This window comes from Alosa sapidissima, chromosome 23 (genome assembly GCF_018492685.1).
Source record: "Alosa sapidissima isolate fAloSap1 chromosome 23, fAloSap1.pri, whole genome shotgun sequence".
In the NCBI taxonomy this organism is placed as follows: Eukaryota; Metazoa; Chordata; class Actinopteri; order Clupeiformes; family Clupeidae; genus Alosa; species Alosa sapidissima.
Genome location: NC_055979.1, coordinates 20,184,152 through 20,202,279, shown reverse-complemented (window position 1 = coordinate 20,202,279; position 18,128 = coordinate 20,184,152). Strand labels below are relative to the sequence as shown.

The 18,128-nt window shown below is 41.5% G+C and overlaps 1 protein-coding gene across 4 annotated transcripts; it reads left to right on the top strand.

The window, feature by feature from the left end:
- Positions 1-2,082: 2,082 nt before the first annotated feature.
- On the top strand, positions 2,083-18,067 carry LOC121698812 (ran-binding protein 3-like). 4 transcript variants are annotated; one of them, XM_042081218.1, is made up of 14 exons: positions 2,083-2,548; positions 8,717-8,772; positions 9,010-9,034; positions 9,274-9,330; positions 9,540-9,602; positions 10,585-10,650; positions 10,755-10,852; positions 11,651-11,748; positions 13,128-13,203; positions 13,306-13,399; positions 13,816-13,937; positions 14,224-14,344; positions 14,548-14,839; positions 15,731-18,067. In XM_042081218.1, the coding sequence occupies exons 1-14, from the start codon at positions 2,377-2,379 to the stop codon at positions 15,738-15,740; spliced, it is 1,350 nt and encodes a 449-aa protein (XP_041937152.1). In that variant the 5' UTR covers positions 2,083-2,376; the 3' UTR covers positions 15,741-18,067. The 4 variants fall into 4 exon arrangements, with proteins under 4 accessions (XP_041937152.1, XP_041937151.1, XP_041937153.1 ...); XM_042081217.1 differs by having other exon boundaries at positions 2,084-2,548; positions 13,125-13,203; XM_042081220.1 differs by lacking the exon at positions 2,083-2,548 and adding an exon at positions 8,468-8,607 and having other exon boundaries at positions 13,125-13,203.
- The last annotated feature ends 61 nt before the right edge of the window (positions 18,068-18,128 follow it).

Genomic DNA, 18,128 nt, shown 5'->3' with positions numbered 1-18,128 from the left:
AACTTCCGCCATCGCCAACTCCTCGAGGACTACAATTCAAACACAGCACAGAATCTCGACGTCGTCTCTCACAACTCCCGCCTCCTGCTCGCTGATTGGCTGGGGGTCGAATTGTTCTTTGCGAGTGAGGCCAATGGTCGGAATCCCAGACAGAGTCGTGGAGGGAGATGAAAATCGAGTGGAAGCATGTAGGAAGGCAAGGCCAGGCCAGGCTACTGACGAGGTATAATGTTTCACGATTCTCACGAGATTTGGTGGGGTGCCGCTCTTGGAATAGCACTCGCTATGTCTATGCTGTATAGCTATGCTAGGTGAACGATTCGCCTATTACAAGTTCGTTTACCATCAAATTGGCTTCGTAAAGGTGAAAATCTTTGCCTTTAAAATAACACATATAAACAACTCACCATGGACTTCTGACCAGGTTTCTCTTGGTCAATGGCGTAATGCGTTTTAGGTAGTTTACAATAGCGATTTTTAGACAACGTGCCAGACCCCTCCTTAGGTCATTAATTGCCACACCCCTTGGTGCATTGCTCAAAAAATGAGATGTGCAAAATAAGAATGTTGTGCTGGGATAATAACCTACTTTCCACATTGCGCCACGTAAAGGCTTTCAGATCTTCAAGCAGCTTCATGTTCCTCAAGAGCTACAGAAGACATTTCTTGGAAGTGATTGCCTCCAAAGGTTGTGCAATCCTCTATTGGTAAAGGGTAGCCTACCACCGTTTTATTTGATTTTTTATTATCTAAAAAATTCTGTTGCATGCAGAGTCAAAAGTGAAGTCTGGCTTGCGTTTGACATGGACTAGACAATAATGAATAGCAATTATATTTGTCATTTTCAAATTATTTCAGAGAGAAAAATTAGGGTTTTTCTTTTCTTGTGGAAAGATACCAACAAATTCAGCCGCAACTGTAAACCACAGCCTTCAGTGCCTCCACTGGGACACACTCCTTTAGAGTGTCAGTTCCCTGTGGATTTCTGGTGGATAGACTAACATCTCACAGCTACAATTTCATAATTATTGTTTTTGTAGTTATTTATGTGCGCTTCCTTATTTTGTCAAGTAATGTGTTAGCTAGGCTACTGGAAGCCAAAATGTCCTTTGGGAGGTATAAAGTATCTATCTATCTATCAATATATATATATATATATATATATATGTGGGACAAATAAAGTATCTATGCTTATCTATACACTTTAACAACACAAATAGAGAATCCAACATGGAGTACAAACAAATTCAGATCCAGGGGAATGTGGGGCAGATACACACACAGTTGTGTGCCAGTTTCAACAGAAAATAAATAAATTCACTTCAAAACGGTACCTGCCAAGATTCCTTCACAGTCACACCAACCAGTGGTCTTCAGTGGAGGAACCTTTGCCCTATGTTGATTACCAGGGCAGGCCACAGTGGAAAATTCCATGCGAACCCACTGAGCATGCTCGTGAAACCAGTCTGTTCCGGAGCCGCAAGCTTCACTCAAGCCCCGTCATGACTTCACCACCAGCTGAGGCCTGACACGTGACTAAGCATGCTTCCTATATCAGATAAAGCCCCTAACAGAAACTTGCATGTACAGTAGTCTTGTGCTTATTGTCACTAAAAATGCAGCTGAAAATGAAGTAGGCTAATGCTCAGCTACTAGTTTCGACAACATCACTGAGGAAGTTATTGATATTAAAAAATAATCATCACTATAAAATAACAACATCAACAACAACAATAATAATAATAATAATAATAATAATAACCATACATTCCATTTATATACTTGGCTATCATTGCTGGAATTACATTGTGGAAAACGCGCAAAGATTGCAAACGTGTATTAAGACAGTTTGTAAGCTTCTAATTAAATTAAAATATTAAAATTGTAATATGAACATTGTTAAAATTGCAGCAGTTTCAACAACGAAAATGTTTACCCAAACATTATCTTGTGTTGCATGCCATTTGTCACGTAAATGCAAATGTTTTCATGGAGTAAAGCCACAGTGCAGTCCAAGGGATAGCTAGCGCATGTCAGATGTGTCCACGCCTCTCACCCCGCCCACCTTGCACGCTTCACAAATCTGGCAACGTGGACTGGGGTAAACATTCGCGCAGAGAGCTTCATTCATCCTACTGAGCTATAGTTATTGCGCGTTGCGAGACTCGAGGGTTGTAGCCCTCCGAATACATCGGTTCTCTTTTAAAATTGGGATTCACAAACAGCTCTTTCTGATACTTTACTGGTCAATTGAAAGTGAATAACCACGTAAGCTAAAAACCTTTCAGAGCGTCACTCTGTCAGAACATGTTACCTGAACGACCTTCCAGGTAGCCTACTAACCTGTCACCACCAGCTTTGGTATGTTGGACATTGATGACAATGTTCTCAAGTTTGCCTTCAAGTGGACACTATCCAGTTTCATCTGGACTGAGATTCTCAGGAACTGCTCATTCAAAGGCCTCGCACGGAGATTCTGAATCTCTTAGTCTTAGTCGCTCTGCTCCTGGATTTGTGAAGGACGACAGCACCTACAACAATAATAAAGGTAAACTGCTGAATTAAAAGATGAGGGCAGCACGGTAACCGTCGAGCTTCAAAAATACATGCTGTCTTGCAATGTATAGCAATGTTTATTAAAGGTTTGGTTTGCTGCCTTTACAATTACATTTATGGACCTTATTGGCACGGAGGGAGGGTAGGAATGCTTTACCTTATGACAATTGTTGAGAATGTAATTTGTTTTAAAAAATAGGATAGAGTTGAGTATTTCATACATGCAGAAAATACCTCCCCCAAAACTGTGTGATGATGATGTCACATCTCAATGCATCTTTGGGAGATAAATAGTGAGCTGAGCTCTTTGCCCGTGCTCGGTAAAGATAGCCAGCCTACATGGCAAGTGAGAGAGAATGATTCCGGTTGTCTTCTCCGATTCAGTAAAGGGTAATTTATACTCCAGGCCACAAGAACCGCTTAACAAAAACTGGTAGAAGTAACTAAATTTTTGCTTGGGCCTCTCATCTGCATGTGAAATTCTGAAAGGGTCCAGGTGCAAGTGCAAATTTGTCACTTTCTTTGATTGGATGACACGAGATTTGATGAATGTTTTTTTTTTTGCCTTCTTGACATGGCTACGATCATTTTAACATGGCTGGATCATTTAACACTCCCTGTATCAAGATACAAACTTCTCAAAAGAGACTTGTAACGTGCTCTGAGGCAGTGAAAAGCTATCAGATATTATCAAATTATCAAATATGTGCCTGTTGTGTGAATGTTTGTGAGATGCCTGGTTGCTGCACTATATTTTATTTGAATACTTGTGCAACTTTTTTCTTGTATCAAATTACAGTCTATCAAATTATGGTATATTTTTGCACATCTCTGGTAATCAGTATACTTCTGTGTTCAGTAGGTCTATTGTTTCTTGATGATTTACAATGAAAAAGGGTTTTCCAGACCTTCCACATACAATTGATGCAGTTGGGGGTGCATGTTAATATACCATGAGAGTACATTAACAAGGATGTGTGCAGTATTCTTATGCTCTACTGGTTTTAACTGTTACACTTGGGAGTGCTGTGCCACAGTACTCACAGGGACTGAGAATATGATCAGTGAGCTTCACGTTCCTACAGCTGAAGAGGTTACAAGATCTGGTCTGTCCTGTCTTTCGGATCTTTGGTCAGGCAATGTTAGACACCCATAATTCAATAGTCTAGTACTAAACGCATGAGCTCCACCAGACTTTAGTGTCATACACAACACCCTTACTCAAGGTTAAAAGAGTTAAAATAGCCCAAGGACTATCTATCTTGTGTGCTGACTATCTGTATATGGGCACTAGTCTCGTGCTAGCATGGCATCATTGCAGTTCACATGTCTCCACCAGAAGTGGGAAGAATCTGGGGTGGATTTGCAAAATCTACCCATAACTATTATGCAGGCCAGCCCTTCAAATAATCCCAATACTTTTACCTACACTCAGGTGACACGATGTGCCAGGTGATTAGAATCAGAAATGGTTTCACCTGCTGAATCTCACAGAATCCTATTAAAGCATGACCAGATCAGGGAAGATTAGACTAGCACTACACACACACACACACACACACACACACACACACACACACACACACACCCTTGACTGCCTCAGAGCTTGTACCTCACGGCTCATCCTGGAGATCCACGCCCCCCCCCCCCCCTCCCTGTCGTCCTACTGTGTGGCAGAGGAGCATCCTCCTTGGTATTAGGGCGTAACCTGAACTCTGATGTATTTCTTGTCTCAACCTGACTGTTGAGAGGGTGTTCTGAGGAGAAAAATAAAAATGGGGGAATAATGTGAGCACTTCAGACTCACACTAAACCACTGTGCTCTATAGTAGATTATATGGTCATAATTATGAATACAATGTAACATATAGTTAGACATTATGATTAACTGTACAATGCTGAATGCAGAAGAACTGCAGAAGTACAATGCTGAATGCAGAATCAACAAAACAATGAGAACGTAATAATGTCAACAAAACAATGAGGATGAATTTATGTGACTGCCAACACTGGAATGATTTGTGTTTAAGTTCAACAGTTGTTCCTTCACCATTGTTATTTTGAGTAGATGGGCCTCTCATGAGCACCTCGTTTGCCACAAAGTGCAAAAATAGATAGGAGCAAAGTCCTTTTCTTAAACCAACACTAGTAAACGGATGGTTTTATGGTAGGGAGAGATATGACTCCAGGTTCTTCTGGATCAGTGGCAATACCAGTAATTTGATGTGTAGTACGCGTGATGGTGTGTAGAGCCTGGGGGTGGGTTTTGAGTAGCACCGCATTCCTTTAGACTGAAACAACACTGAAAATAGACTGTTAGAGGCCCTTTTCTCTCTCTATTTTCTACACAGATGAGAGCCCCCACCCTCCCCATAGAAACACATAGCTCTATAAGGGCTATAACTGACAAGAAGAATCTGTGACTGAGAGACTGACCGACAGTGGCCTGCCTGACCATCCTGAACAAGCAGCAACCTTTACTTGTTATACCCACTGACCCGGCAGACTAGCTCCAAAACACACAGCACGATTCGGAGTGCTCACAGGCACAATTTGAAGACTAAACCATTGTTGTTTCATGCTGGTTTGGTCAGGACAGTGAAAAATGTTACACAGAGCTCTGAAACCACACTGTCCCATTGCCAGCTGCAGTTTCAATGCTGCCTCTATTTCAACCGCGAGCAGGCTGGCCAAGACTGATCTGTGAGCGAATGTGTCTGTGTGTGGGATTGGGGGGGGGGTTCCAGAGTGTTTTCAGCCAGAAGGGTGGGTGGAGGTGTTATTGAGGGTTGTTACAGGAAGGTTTGGCGTTGGCATTGTTCGTAGAGAGTGATGTTTGGGCAGCTGCTGGCAGCTTTGTGATCGTTTCCCTCCTCCTCCAGGGCTCCTGGGCTGATCTGGTTGGGTCCAGAGTTGCCTAGTCTGAGCCGCCAGGGCTCCCCCCACCTCCGCTACACACACACACACACACACACACACATTTAGACACACCCTCCAAGTGAGCATAGCATACAGAAGCCAGCAGAGGGTGCACGTGTGTGTGTGTGTGTGTGTGTGTGTGTGTGTGTGTGTGTGTGTGTGCGTGTGTGTGTGAGAGAGAAAGTTGTTGTTGGCAAATGTGTTAGCATATGTGCATGTGTGATTGCCAGATTGTACGTAGGTGTGGGAGTGCGCACGCAGACTGCTTGTGGGATTGAGTGTGTCCCTGTGCAGGTTGGCTTCCTGTCAAGGCAGAGGTTTGTGGAGTCTTGTGGACTCTTGTGGGGGTTTACAGAGCATTTAGGCTTTGCCAGAATAGCAGCACAAACACACTGCTCCTTTATGAAGCTGCTAAGAGGTTGGAGGGAGAAGGAGAAACATGAACAAACTGGAACGAAGTCCCTCAGGCCCCTTTAAAATCTCTCCAGAAGACCCACGTTATTATTTTTTTTTCACCAGTCAATTAAAGCAAGCCTTTCTGAGGAGCTGGCGACAGAAGTAAATAACGTCTCTTGTGTGTTTGTGTGTTTCGATCTCAGCGGTTTGGAGCCGCTCTCTTCTTAAACATCCCATAATCAGAAGTAAATAACGTCTCTTGTGTTTGTGTGTTTCGATCTCAGTGGTTTGGAGCCGCTCTCTTCTTAAACATCCCATAATCCTCCCACGAGTGCCCGCAGAGCGAGCCAGAGAGACAGTGACGGCTCCGTCCCAAACCAGCTGAGAGCAGTTGAGTCTGGAAGGGCATCGGCGCAATGTGCCCGACCGCCTGCGTGCCTGGATGGGAATGCTGTCCCTGCGTCGGTTCATAATCTCCCGTCACGTAGGCATTGGTTTAGGGCCCTGGATGCAAATGGGGCTGTATGACTCAACACATTTCACGCAGGCAGCCTAGAGCAGCAGAAGCAGCAGCAGGCAGACCGTATTACAGCAGGGCAACGGGAGAGAGATATGCTTGTTCTATTTTCTGACGTGTTCTCCAGGGTCAAATTGGCAAATGGCATAAAAGGACGTGCCTGGCGCCAGACGTGTTTTGTGTCTGTCCAAATGTGTGGTCTCAAATGACTGGGACACAATTAAGTTCATCTTCTGAATGAAGTTCTGCTTCTTCTTTTTATGTGTTAGGGATCACCCATGTTATAACATTCCCCTTCTGACTTCCTGTCTGGTAGTCCTATCAAATGGAATTTGATTAAGATCCATGTTTTCAGTTAAGATCCGCATTTCATGATGACTACAGTTGGCAGATGGCTGGTTATCTGGAGTGGCAGGGTCTGTTTCATGCCAACCCATTCTCTCTCAGAGCTTATGTTACATAACAGCTTAATGCAATGCATGTTTGCTCCAACATCTGTCTTATTTCAGCGGTGCTTTTCCTGTCCTGAGAGCACCGTGTGATCTTTGCTGGAGAGGTGAATGCTGTGCTAAATATGTCTTGATGTGTCCAGTTATAACTGGAGGTGGTGCCCAACATGGCCGTCAATTGTATTGTTGTGCACATTACGCAATCGCCTAGGAGCTCGGTTCAAACAACACGCTTTTTGTATTCCCTTTGACTGTCAGCAGTCAGCACATGTATGCTTCCTGCACCCAGCCCCGAGAGTTACGAGCTCAGCAATCACATTCTGGACAGCATGTGCAGAACCGGGGTTTCATTGGGCCGAGGGGACGTGCGAGATGACCCCAGCCAATGACACAAGACGATTCTCTCTTGAGAGCGTCAATGGGGACAGTCATCCTGAGATTCTTGCTCCCTCAGTGTGAAAAATGCAAAATGGGGTCGACGCGGTTCTCTCACGTACATGCGTAAGAAACATGAGTAAGTGAGTTCATGCGTATTTTTCTGCCAGAATGGTTCAAAATGACACGTCTCTGCCATCATCAGATGGAAGCCCAGATTGAATGCGCAGATCGTAATTTATCTCATGCAGCTGAAGGGCACAAGAGTGCTCAAGAGTACCCAAGGACCCCAGTAGATTTATGACCATTAGAAAATATAAAGCCCAACGTTTTCCTGTTTAAGGATGTTCCTGTTTGAGGGCATTGTGCCCTTACAAGCTTGGTTGGCATGATTCATTACTAAGCATTTTCTATGCCAGCTGCCATGTGGTAGCCTTTTATTTTCCCCCTGGTCACTATTACTTGAGCCGAACAAATGCTTAGAGCTCTCCTAGGGCCCAATAGAACATTACAAAGTGAGGTAATAACACTCTGAGCATGTTTCCCCTCCAGTTCAATTCACCCTGGCGCCCCATTACAAGTTTGTTTTTCATTTTCAGCCACACTTCAGATAATACCGTACAGATTTTCTTTTAGACTGAAACACATGATCTAACCATGCAAAATGTTGCCTGTTGTTTGGTGGTGTCTACAGTATAGATTGGATTATTGCGGCATTGAATATGAGGCTCTTCTTTTGCCATCAGTTTATCGTGTTAAGACATTAAGGTGGATATAGAACTTGACACTGCAAAAGGGAGAAGTAGCTGTATGACTTGTTAGTGAGTGCTCATCTCCAGTGACACAATGCGTGTGTATTTTTAGCCCCAGTAGACAGTAATGAGCTGGTCTGGGCTTGACCTGGAGCCAAGTCCTCTGTGTCTGTGGCCTGGATCCCACTGCCTGGGACACCCCCTGGTCTGAGACTAACAGCTACAGGAACCCCGTCTGCTCAGACGCTCACCCAGCCCTTAAGCCCCACGGAAGACCTACCCCCCCATGCCCCATCTCCTCCTCTCCTCCACACGCCCCATGTGTGCTTTGGAGGTATTGCATAAGAACGCGTGGGTCTGAAGGCATCCATTCATGCATACAGCTCAGGGCTGGTCTGCGCTGAAGTGTAGGGATGGGTGGGTGGGTACGCTGGCTCTGATCCTGTGCTGTGCTGCGCTTTGCTGATCTGCCAGATGCTTCCCAGGGGCTTGGCCACACAGTGTGTAATTGAATCAAGCATCTCGTCATGGTTTTGATTAGGTCCCTCAGAGGGGAAAACATGTTTGTAGGGAAGTGGAGAACTTGAACAGGGCAGCAGCAGCAGCACAACACATCTCTCTCATGTTCTGCATCTCCATCTCGGTGCTTTTATTGGGTCACTCTCTTTTCTTTTGCTGTAAAAATGTTTAGACTGTAACCGAAAAAGGAGTGATGTCTGAAAGCACTTTTCTGTTTTTTTTTTTTTTCATAGAAAAGCCTGTGCTGTCACCACCTGTGTTCGTCTTTCAGAGATTCGCATCAATGAAGGTAATCTCCCAAACTATGCTGGAGATGTTGACAAAACATGTGTTTGATAAATGTCAAAGAACATGGACAGAATAAACTTCTGAGAGGGATCAGACAAAAAATGACAAAAAATGTTTTAGATTTAAATTAGATCAGGCATTATTTTATTTCCTATATTATATAATCCTCATTATATGTCATGATGTAACAGGGTAATTATTTTTATTTGCTGGTAAATGTTTTTGTTTTCTTCAACAGAGAAGAGCAGAAGATGATCTAAATGGTAAGAATTCTGTCTTTATCCCCAACTGAACTCTTCTAGCTCCATTAAAATGTAATATAAAACTGAACCATGTCTTTACTCATAGAATATAATGGCTATAATATAGGTCCCTTGGAACATAAACACAACGCTACAGCTTTTTTCCAAACTGGGATTAAAGCTGACTGATGAATCCACATTATTCACACGCACCATCATGTGACGCAATGTTAAATCTGCTCTTTTCTATTTTTTCCCAGGACCCACTATAAGCAAAAGAGTCCGATCCTTCACCTACCCCGGCCAATCCAGAAGAGGTACTTTCGCTGGCACCTAGCTGGCACCTTTCCAGAAGGTGTTTTGTTATGCAATTGATTGCATAAGTCCCTAAGAATTATCTCACCAGACCAGGACTGTCTCTAGATTACAGAATTTATGAGTTATTGCTTGTGTTGTATCATCATGCCTCCTTGGTGTGTTCGTTATTGCGCAACATTCTAAGCCTCTCTCTTTATTCCTCTGCCAGGTAGCATAGACAGAGACAGACCAGTTTGGTCCAGTTCTTTCTCCTTCCCACCACCTCTGCCAGGTAAGCTTAGGCTGCGGCTGAGACTGTAACACTTATTCTCTCGTTGCCAGGGTAGATCATGCCATTTATTTGCTGAAAGGCTCCTGAGGGCAGAGTGGCTCATACTGTATGCAAAGGCCTGACTCCAGGTCAGTAGGTCTGAGTCACCAGATTGTTCCTACACCCACTGGCCAGTCATGAGCTTAGGGGGCTGGATGTGTCTAGCTTGACCAGAAAAAAAAAATGTCTAAGCTGTTCGAGGTGCAATTTTGCATGGTTGGTATTCAGGTCACATATGCCTGTGAGTTACAGTGGGAGTTCTCTCTCTCTCTCTCTCACACACACACACACACACACACATACACTCGCACACACACACACACATTTTCATGGACTCACACACACACACACACATACACTCGCACACACACACACATTTTCATGGACACACACACACACACACAGTATACGTACATGGACACATACTGTATGTGCACACTCATGCACGCGCCAATACAGTCATGCCATCTCCAGTAGGGGCCATCTCTGTCGTCTGCCTGGTGTCTGTTTCAAAGTATCAGTCAAGACGGGCCTCACCTGCTTACTGCAAATCACCAACACACCCACTGCACTCATCAGTCAGGGAGCTCAGCTCTCTTCTGGCCGTTTCCCCCAGACTCCTGACCTGTATAGCCTAACAGTGGTCTGCAACTTACAGCACAGTCATTTCCCAGAAGTCTTCATTGAGTGGGGCTCTTTCACAGGGTTTCAATCATGTACCTGACAAGTGGTCAGGGGCCTAATTACAGTATTTCAGGTCCTTTTCAGACTTTTGATTTGGATTCGGAGACTAGACCCATCACATTATTTTACACAAATAAATACCTTTTATTGGTAGTATTCATGTGTGACTTGTGACAAATGTTGTGGATTTTGTACACTACACGCTATGGTATTCTACTATAGTGACACATATGTTTGTTTGTGCTTTGTTTTCTCATAGTCTCAAGATCAAATGTGTTCATGCCTTCAAGCCTTTGCAATGCTAACAAAGTCTCATCTGACATGGGTAAAGATTATTTCTTGTATACGGAGTATACTAAAAATAAAACATTTTGTGGTGTCAGTTTCACCCTGGGTGTCAGTGCCAACCTGTTCTCTCTTCCTCCACAGCCTCTGTCGGTGCTCCATGCATCAGAGTAAAGAGGACCCTGCTGAGGCCTGCTGTCCTGCTGGCTCCTAAACCCAGGAGAGACCGACAGCATCTCCAGGTACTGGAACAACACTCACTCGCCGAGTTGGCAACATTTTACTAGATTTGTTTTCCGTAGTGTATTCTTTACATACTTGAACTATGCAATCTGTTTTTTTCTTTAAACTTTCCACTGTAAAGTTTCTTTGGTAAAACCCCATCCAGCTCCCAACTGCTATTCTGGTGTGTACAACAACATGCGGTCACACTTAACTTGGATAGTCCCCTTTAGACTATCTGTTAACATTATGTTAACTCAAATTTATGGTTAAAGTCAAGATTAGGGGTAGAGTTTATTTATTAAGGAGATGTTCAGTAATTGTGCAAAAGCAATTATACATACTGAACTTAAATCTCAACAGATTATCTATAATGTCTCTGTAGGCGGACTATCCAGCATATTAGGTGGGTGCTGGCTGAGGTTGTGGGAAGGTTTTTGCCACTGGTTTGAAGTAAAATCAAACTGCTGTTCCAATTCTAGAATGTTTCTTTAAGAGGTGCTAATCTGTGGCTCGTCTCTCTTCAGTAATCCTCACAGCTTCCTCATTTACTCTCGGTGAATCACTTTTTAAAAATACATAAGCTAGTCACACCACCACACTGAAATTACGTTTTAATCACTGAAACATATTATATTATATTATAGGTGTATTTGATACACATTGCAAGTGTATTAAACTCACTGCTCCTCGTCATTTATTACATACAGTGGGCCCTACATCCTGTCAGCCATCCCTGATGTCCTGCTGCAATAAATTGATAATATGCATTTAGAAAGGCCTGTTACAGTACATCCTTCTTGTATGTGGTGTCTCAGGGGAGCCTGAATTCTGCAGATGACCTGGACACAGTCAGTATTGACCAGCAGACGTCTTCTAGTGCCTTTGATCAACTGTCATCATGTCCAACTGATAGGTGAGAAGGAGAGCATGCTTACAGTTTTTTTTCTCAATTGATAAAACACTAAAACTCATTGGCTGAACAAAGTTCTCAGTTGCCTGAACTCATTTAGCTAATTGTTCAGTCTGTTGTCAATACCTTAAACTATTTCGCATGGTAAAACACAATTTGCAGATCTCACTTACATGTTATATACAAAATACAAATAGAGCAGACATGTCATTGATTAAACACAACCACTCAAAATTGATTTCACTTGTTTCAAATGATGTGACACATCTAATATAAGCCAGTTCAGGGCGCAACCTGGTTGTTGGAGGTGGGAATTAGAGAGTCTGAGAATGGATAGAAGAAACTATGTGAGAGAATGAGGATGAGTGCGTGTGCGAGGTGGGGGACGAGGAGGAAGAGGAGGAGGGCAAGAAAGAGAATTTTTATTGGATACTGTAGTACAGTGCATTGTAGGCTGTATACTGTACAATAAACAAATTGTATGACCCTGAACATTGTGATTTCCATTTGTTTACAGTACTGACTGCTCAATAGATTTTGACTGGTTGCAGGTTCATATCAACAAAGAACAAGAATTACAGTTATCACAGAGACAAAGGACACATTTGTGAGATGCAGGGTACAGTACTGTAAAAATAGGGGTACAAGGAGGAGGAAGAACAAAAAAAATGGCAAAGAGCAAAGCAAAGTAGTAATTTCGGATCAATTTTGAGCTACTATGGTAGAACATGTTTTCATTCATCAAAAGACTATGATGGAAAAATAGGAAACTTGTTTTGAGATTAAAAATGTACTTCCCTGAGAACTATTATGTTTTGAACAATGTGTTTTATATATTTTGGTGTATTGTTTACTGACTGCTTAATAGTGTATATCATTTTAATCACTTTTTTTATTTGAGAGAAGTTTTTGGTTTTGAGCACTGGTAAATCTGTTTTGAGGCAAAAGTTTGATTTTGAGCCCAGGTAGAACTGTTTCGAGGCGAAAGTTTGATTTTGTACGAGAAGTCAGAGTTTTTGTAAATAGTGCTTGAAGATGAGGTTTTGTGTTTAATGTTTTAAGAAAATAGAGCAAGGCTTTAGAAATTGTTTTGTGTGTTTTAGCAATTGAGAAGAACTGTAATGATCACAGTAACGCAGGTTTTTACAGTGGGCTATTAATTATGTACATTCTCTTTTCATTCATGAAATGTCATTTATGAAACTGCAATGCATTTGAACCACCATGGTTCAGTCCAAGTCCAAATCCTGAGTCTGATATTTCGCATTCAGATAATAGAAACCAAATGGCATTGTTCTGGATCATTCTAGAATCAGTCATGGTCATGTGTTGTGTTGTATTTCGGAGACACGGACTGACTTGCCCTCTGATTGATTTAGCAGTCACGTGAAACTGGAAAGACCCAACCAGAGCAGCATCCAGTTTGTGTTTGGAGAGAACATGAGTGAAAGGGTGCTGGTGAGTATTGGCTTTGTGTTATCACGGGTGAGGAAAGGGAATGTTTGGCATCACATTTGTATTTGTGACTCATTTGTTTTCCTTTTTCCTTCTCGTTTTCAGAATCCACTGAAAAGTCCGTACAGTGAAGAGGTGTCTGACTCTGATAGCAGTTCTTCAGATTCAGAATCATCAAGTCCGGACACATCCCACAACTGTAAATAAGTCCTTACATTTGATATCATATACAGTACTACAGATTTAGGACATTTCCTAAAATAGGCACAAAATTGGCAATGGCATATCTTAGTCCTCACAGTGTTGTGGGGCCTCCTACTGGTAAAAAAACAGTACTACAGATTCAGGCAGTGCATCCATGAAAGCCTGGAAACTTTACTTCAATTGAGATCATATTATTAATATAACTGGTGAAATTGATAATCGATTTGACCTATTTTTAATTGTATTTTACACAGCATTTTAAGCAGAAGTATCTCTGTGTGTGACTATCATATTGAAGGTCTTGTTCACATGCAAAATCACATTTTCCATAAATTGAACAGGTTATGATAGTCGTCAAATGATTTTCAATTTACAGCTATACTGAATCTGTGCTTGTGTGCCTCTTCACAGCAACAGTAAAACGCTCTCTGTGGGAATCCGCTGCAGCCACCACTGCTTCCTGCAGGAGGCACTGTTTGCTAAAACAGGTGCAGGTGATCACGGGCGAGGAGCGGGAGAGCAACGTTGTCCAGGTGAGATTGGACTCAACTGGTTCTGATAGCGATATAGTCATAGTGATTGCCTTCTCTGACCAATTAAATAAAAATTAAATGAAATAAAGCTGCTGCACAGCTCACAAATTCAGAGTAGTCAACTTTTGACATTTGATGATAATCTCACTCCTGATTTAGAAGGTAACAATGTAAAAATGAAGTAGTTGATTTATTGCATGTGGTTGCAAGAAAACAACGTTCCTGCCTACCTCTCCCAAAAGCTCAGGTAAAGCATTCTTAATCCTGCCATTCTTTGGTCTTCCAGCTGTCCTGCAAGCTGTTTGTGTTGGAGAGGGGCACACAGTCGTGGAGCGAGAGAGGAAGGGGCATCCTGCGGCTTAATGACCTGGCAACAGGAAACCGAGGCGAGCTCCAGTCCAGGATAGGTGAGAGGCTGGCATGTGTATGTGTGTTGTTGCATGTGTTCAAAATATCAGATTTTACTTTACATACAAGATGTGGTAGAAGTTCTCATACCCAGAAGGCACTGCAGTCTTATCCCTCCAGCCACTGTGTGTATGACAATATGTAAAGCAAGGCAGATGTTTTTATTCAGAATGTTCACCCACTCCTTCACTCTACCCCACAGTCATGAGACACCAGGGCAGTCTGAAGTTGATCCTCAACACCAAGCTCTGGCCACACACTCGGCTGAAGAGGCCCGCGAGACGCAACCTCCAGGTGACCGCCACAGACCTGGAGAGCCACGCCATCCGAGTCTTCCTCATCCAGGCTGGGGCGAGGGACATCTCGCGGCTGCACGCCGCCATCCACCACCGCCTGGTGGGGATGCACTGCCGTGTCGGACTCAGGAACCGCAACGGCTCCAGTGGGGATGAGGACGAGAACGGAGACTGCAGGAAAGACACACAGGAAGCTTGGTGAATGCGTTTTTTTGACCTCTTGACCCCTGGATATATAGTTGTCTGCATAGTAAAAATGTGGAAATGTTGAAATATCTCTTTAGTCTCTGACATTTACAAAATGATTCACTTCAGAGTACTTACTTTGTTTTTGAAGCATTGGACAGGTTAATAGAAAAACCTTATTTTCGTTATCAATATGGAGGTAACGGGGAAAAGGGGAAACTCTCTTGTACCAAATTACTGTGGCAGATGTGTGTACTAAATGATGAGGATGTGCATTACCCTAAAATCCCTCTACAGTTAGGTTTATTGGCAGGAGTTCTAGCTGCCTTTGAAAAAAGGCTTTATGGACTGACAGCCAGACCCTAGAAACATGCCACGTGTCTCTAATCCCTAGGCCACATTTAGAGACCACTTCACAAATCCTGTTTGAAAGGAGAATAAATATATAAACCACTTCATGACAGATGGATGGCCAACAGCAGATTAAATTGAGTTAAAAAAAAAGTCAGAAATATCTAAAATGTTGTTAGCACCTTGTGAGAGACAATCCATCTCCATTGTACAGCTCACAGTGTACTTTCAATGTTCTTTATATAGCAATGCATAGTGTTACAGGGTCTGCCATCCTATCTTTCTCTATGTTTTCTGAACTTAAATGGTAGCCTGTTGCTAGCAAAAGAACTATATATAACTTCATCATCTATATTTATCAACATAGCACAGCTGCCACATGAATTACATTGGTGCATGACTTTAGACTGGGCTAAGCTGTCAGGAACATATATAGTAAGTGTACTCAAAATACCTGTGAGGGTCATTCTATATATCTGAGCATGAGTAGAATACCATCACATATTCTTGTATTATAATCATTGTAATAACATACTTTTTTTTCTATTTTAGGAGTCCATGATTGGAAGCACCGTCCAGATTGGATCCTTAAAACAGGCTCACTGCTGGTTACCTATCACACTCAACTCGATAAGATGTGAAGAAGACACAAAACAATGTGTCTGTTAGTTGAACTGCGACAACAGTTTTTGCCAAAGAACAATTCTGTCTGTTTTTATGGACAAATTTCCATTATGAAAGCAGTAAAAATAATGTTAATGCTCATGTAGCCATCCTTCACTGGAAGGCACTCATTGTGAGGAAATGGATATTTTGAAAGTTAGCCTTTCAAAAATGGAGTCTTATATAATATTTATATGAAACATTTAACAATTAAGAACATTTAAACAAATACATAGCTAGGTATGAACATAATCATTTACCAGAGATATGCTGATTGCACAGAATTGATTGAAAGTTGTATTCATATTCATAAATGCCTGTTATGTTAGCCAAATGGACTTCTTTTGATTTCAACCTCTGATCCTGATCTGGTGTTTTCTATTCAGGGTTTCTCTTCCAACCACAAGTCCATTTCTGTTGGGTTTACGTTGTGTATCATTATAATATTAGTGTCTATGACAATTTGATAAACTTACTAGAGAATGTGATGGCCTGTTTGGGTGTATATGCATCTTAAGTTACAGATCTTTGGATGGTTAAGGATGTTGATGCTTTTCCTAACATTTTTTTTGTGACAGAACAGATAGGTTTTTTGTGACAGAACAGAAAGAAACAAAATTTGTTTGTGACAGAACAGAGAAAGAAACAGAGAGGTTTTTTTTGTGACAGAACAGAGAAAGAAACAGAGAGTTCTTTTGAGACAGAACAGAGAAAGAAACAGAGAGGGATTTTTTGTTTTTTATGACAGAGCAGAGAAGAAAAGACGATGGTTTTGTAGGTCCTTAGTGTTTGCAAGCAGTCATAAGTGATTTGATGTCACATTTAACCTTCTTTATTAAATTTACCAGGGCTGATAATTTGTAGTCACAAATCACCAGGTGTACACAACATACCGGTATATCAATGTACTTAATGTGTATTTTTTTTTTTTTAAGAAAGTATTCCATTGGGTATGAAATGACAATGAATTATGTTTGTGTTGGCAGTATTATCACCAATCCAATGCAGACATTGTTCAGAGTTTAAAGCTGGACCTTGTGTACCTGAAAGTATGCACCTTTGTGATTTGGGTCCATCAAGTCAGCATGTTAAATCTGGGAGTTAAGTGGGATTTAGCTATTTTCTTCTCACTGGATTAGCCTATCTGTTCCACTTTCCTAAACTGAGACTGTAATTACTTTTTTGTTTTAATAAGATTGTCTGATTTACATTGATGTGGTTCAGGCAAAAGTCCTGGAGCAAATCCATAAAAATTCAGCAACAATACCAAGGGCTTATGATATCCAGCCATTTGCCACCATAACTGATAACTGTTGGCCCCAAACCAATTAAAGAAGTGAGAACTCTGTATAGGAGAGAGTACTGTGAGAGAAACATTTAGCGTTATAGAGTTACAGATTTGTACGAGCAGGTAGGAAGATCAGCAGCCATGTAGGATTATTTTTTCTCAAATACACCATTGCAGTTAATAATGTAGTAATGCACAGGCGACGTTACCTACGAATAGTGTTATTGAGAAGACAATAGATATACAATTTAATTTAATTTGATCTTTAACAACTTGCAACCTTTTTGTCCTTTTTTAAATATGTGTTTTTTTTGTTTTGGTAGGGAAATATTGCCTACATTTTCTTTATGCTGTTTCAATATTGAATGTAATGATTTGAAATGGTCATCTGGAATGCATATCTCTGCTGCTGTCGTAACTGCTCTCTTAAAAAGAGATCCTTTCTCACAGCGTATGGCCTATCTAACTGTACATTTTAATGGCTAGATAATATGAAAAGTCATACATCACTTACCTGCAAATATTTTGAATTGTCATTGGTTTGTTCCAACAACACTTCTCATTTCTTTCCTTCCTACCTCTTTATCTGCTTTTTGATGCACTGAAAAAAATCATGTTATAAGTTTGATGCTTTTTTTAAGAAAAGCTTGTGAACTGTATCACATCTCTTTCTGTGTAAAATTGAGTCACTTTTGGTGTGTAAAAAGGTATGACTAGCATCTAGTTATCACTCTGACATTTCTATTAACATATTGCATTATGTTTTCATACATTGTATTTTATTGTTATTTTACCACTCGCAATTAACAAAAAGGAGGAAAATGGCAAGAATTTGTTTTTCTAGTTCAGTTATTTTTATTACAGTCAGTTTATATGGGCTGTATGGCCATTTTTTTGACAGCCCTTGTGAAAGCAAATAAAAGTATGTATTATATCTATATTTTAGTGAAGATTTCTGTTGTTTTCCTGCTCTGTATTTCCTAAAACAACAATACGTGT

Coding starts and splice junctions, on each gene's coding strand:
- LOC121698812 (XM_042081217.1), top strand. CDS start 2,377: ATGACAATGTTCTCAAGTTTGCCTTCAAGTGGACACTATCCAGTTTCA. Junction 2,549..8,716: donor CACCTACAACAATAATAAAG/GTAAACTGCTGA, acceptor TTTTTTTCATAG/AAAAGCCTGTGCTGTCACCA. Junction 9,603..10,584: donor CTTCCCACCACCTCTGCCAG/GTAAGCTTAGGC, acceptor GTTTTCTCATAG/TCTCAAGATCAAATGTGTTC.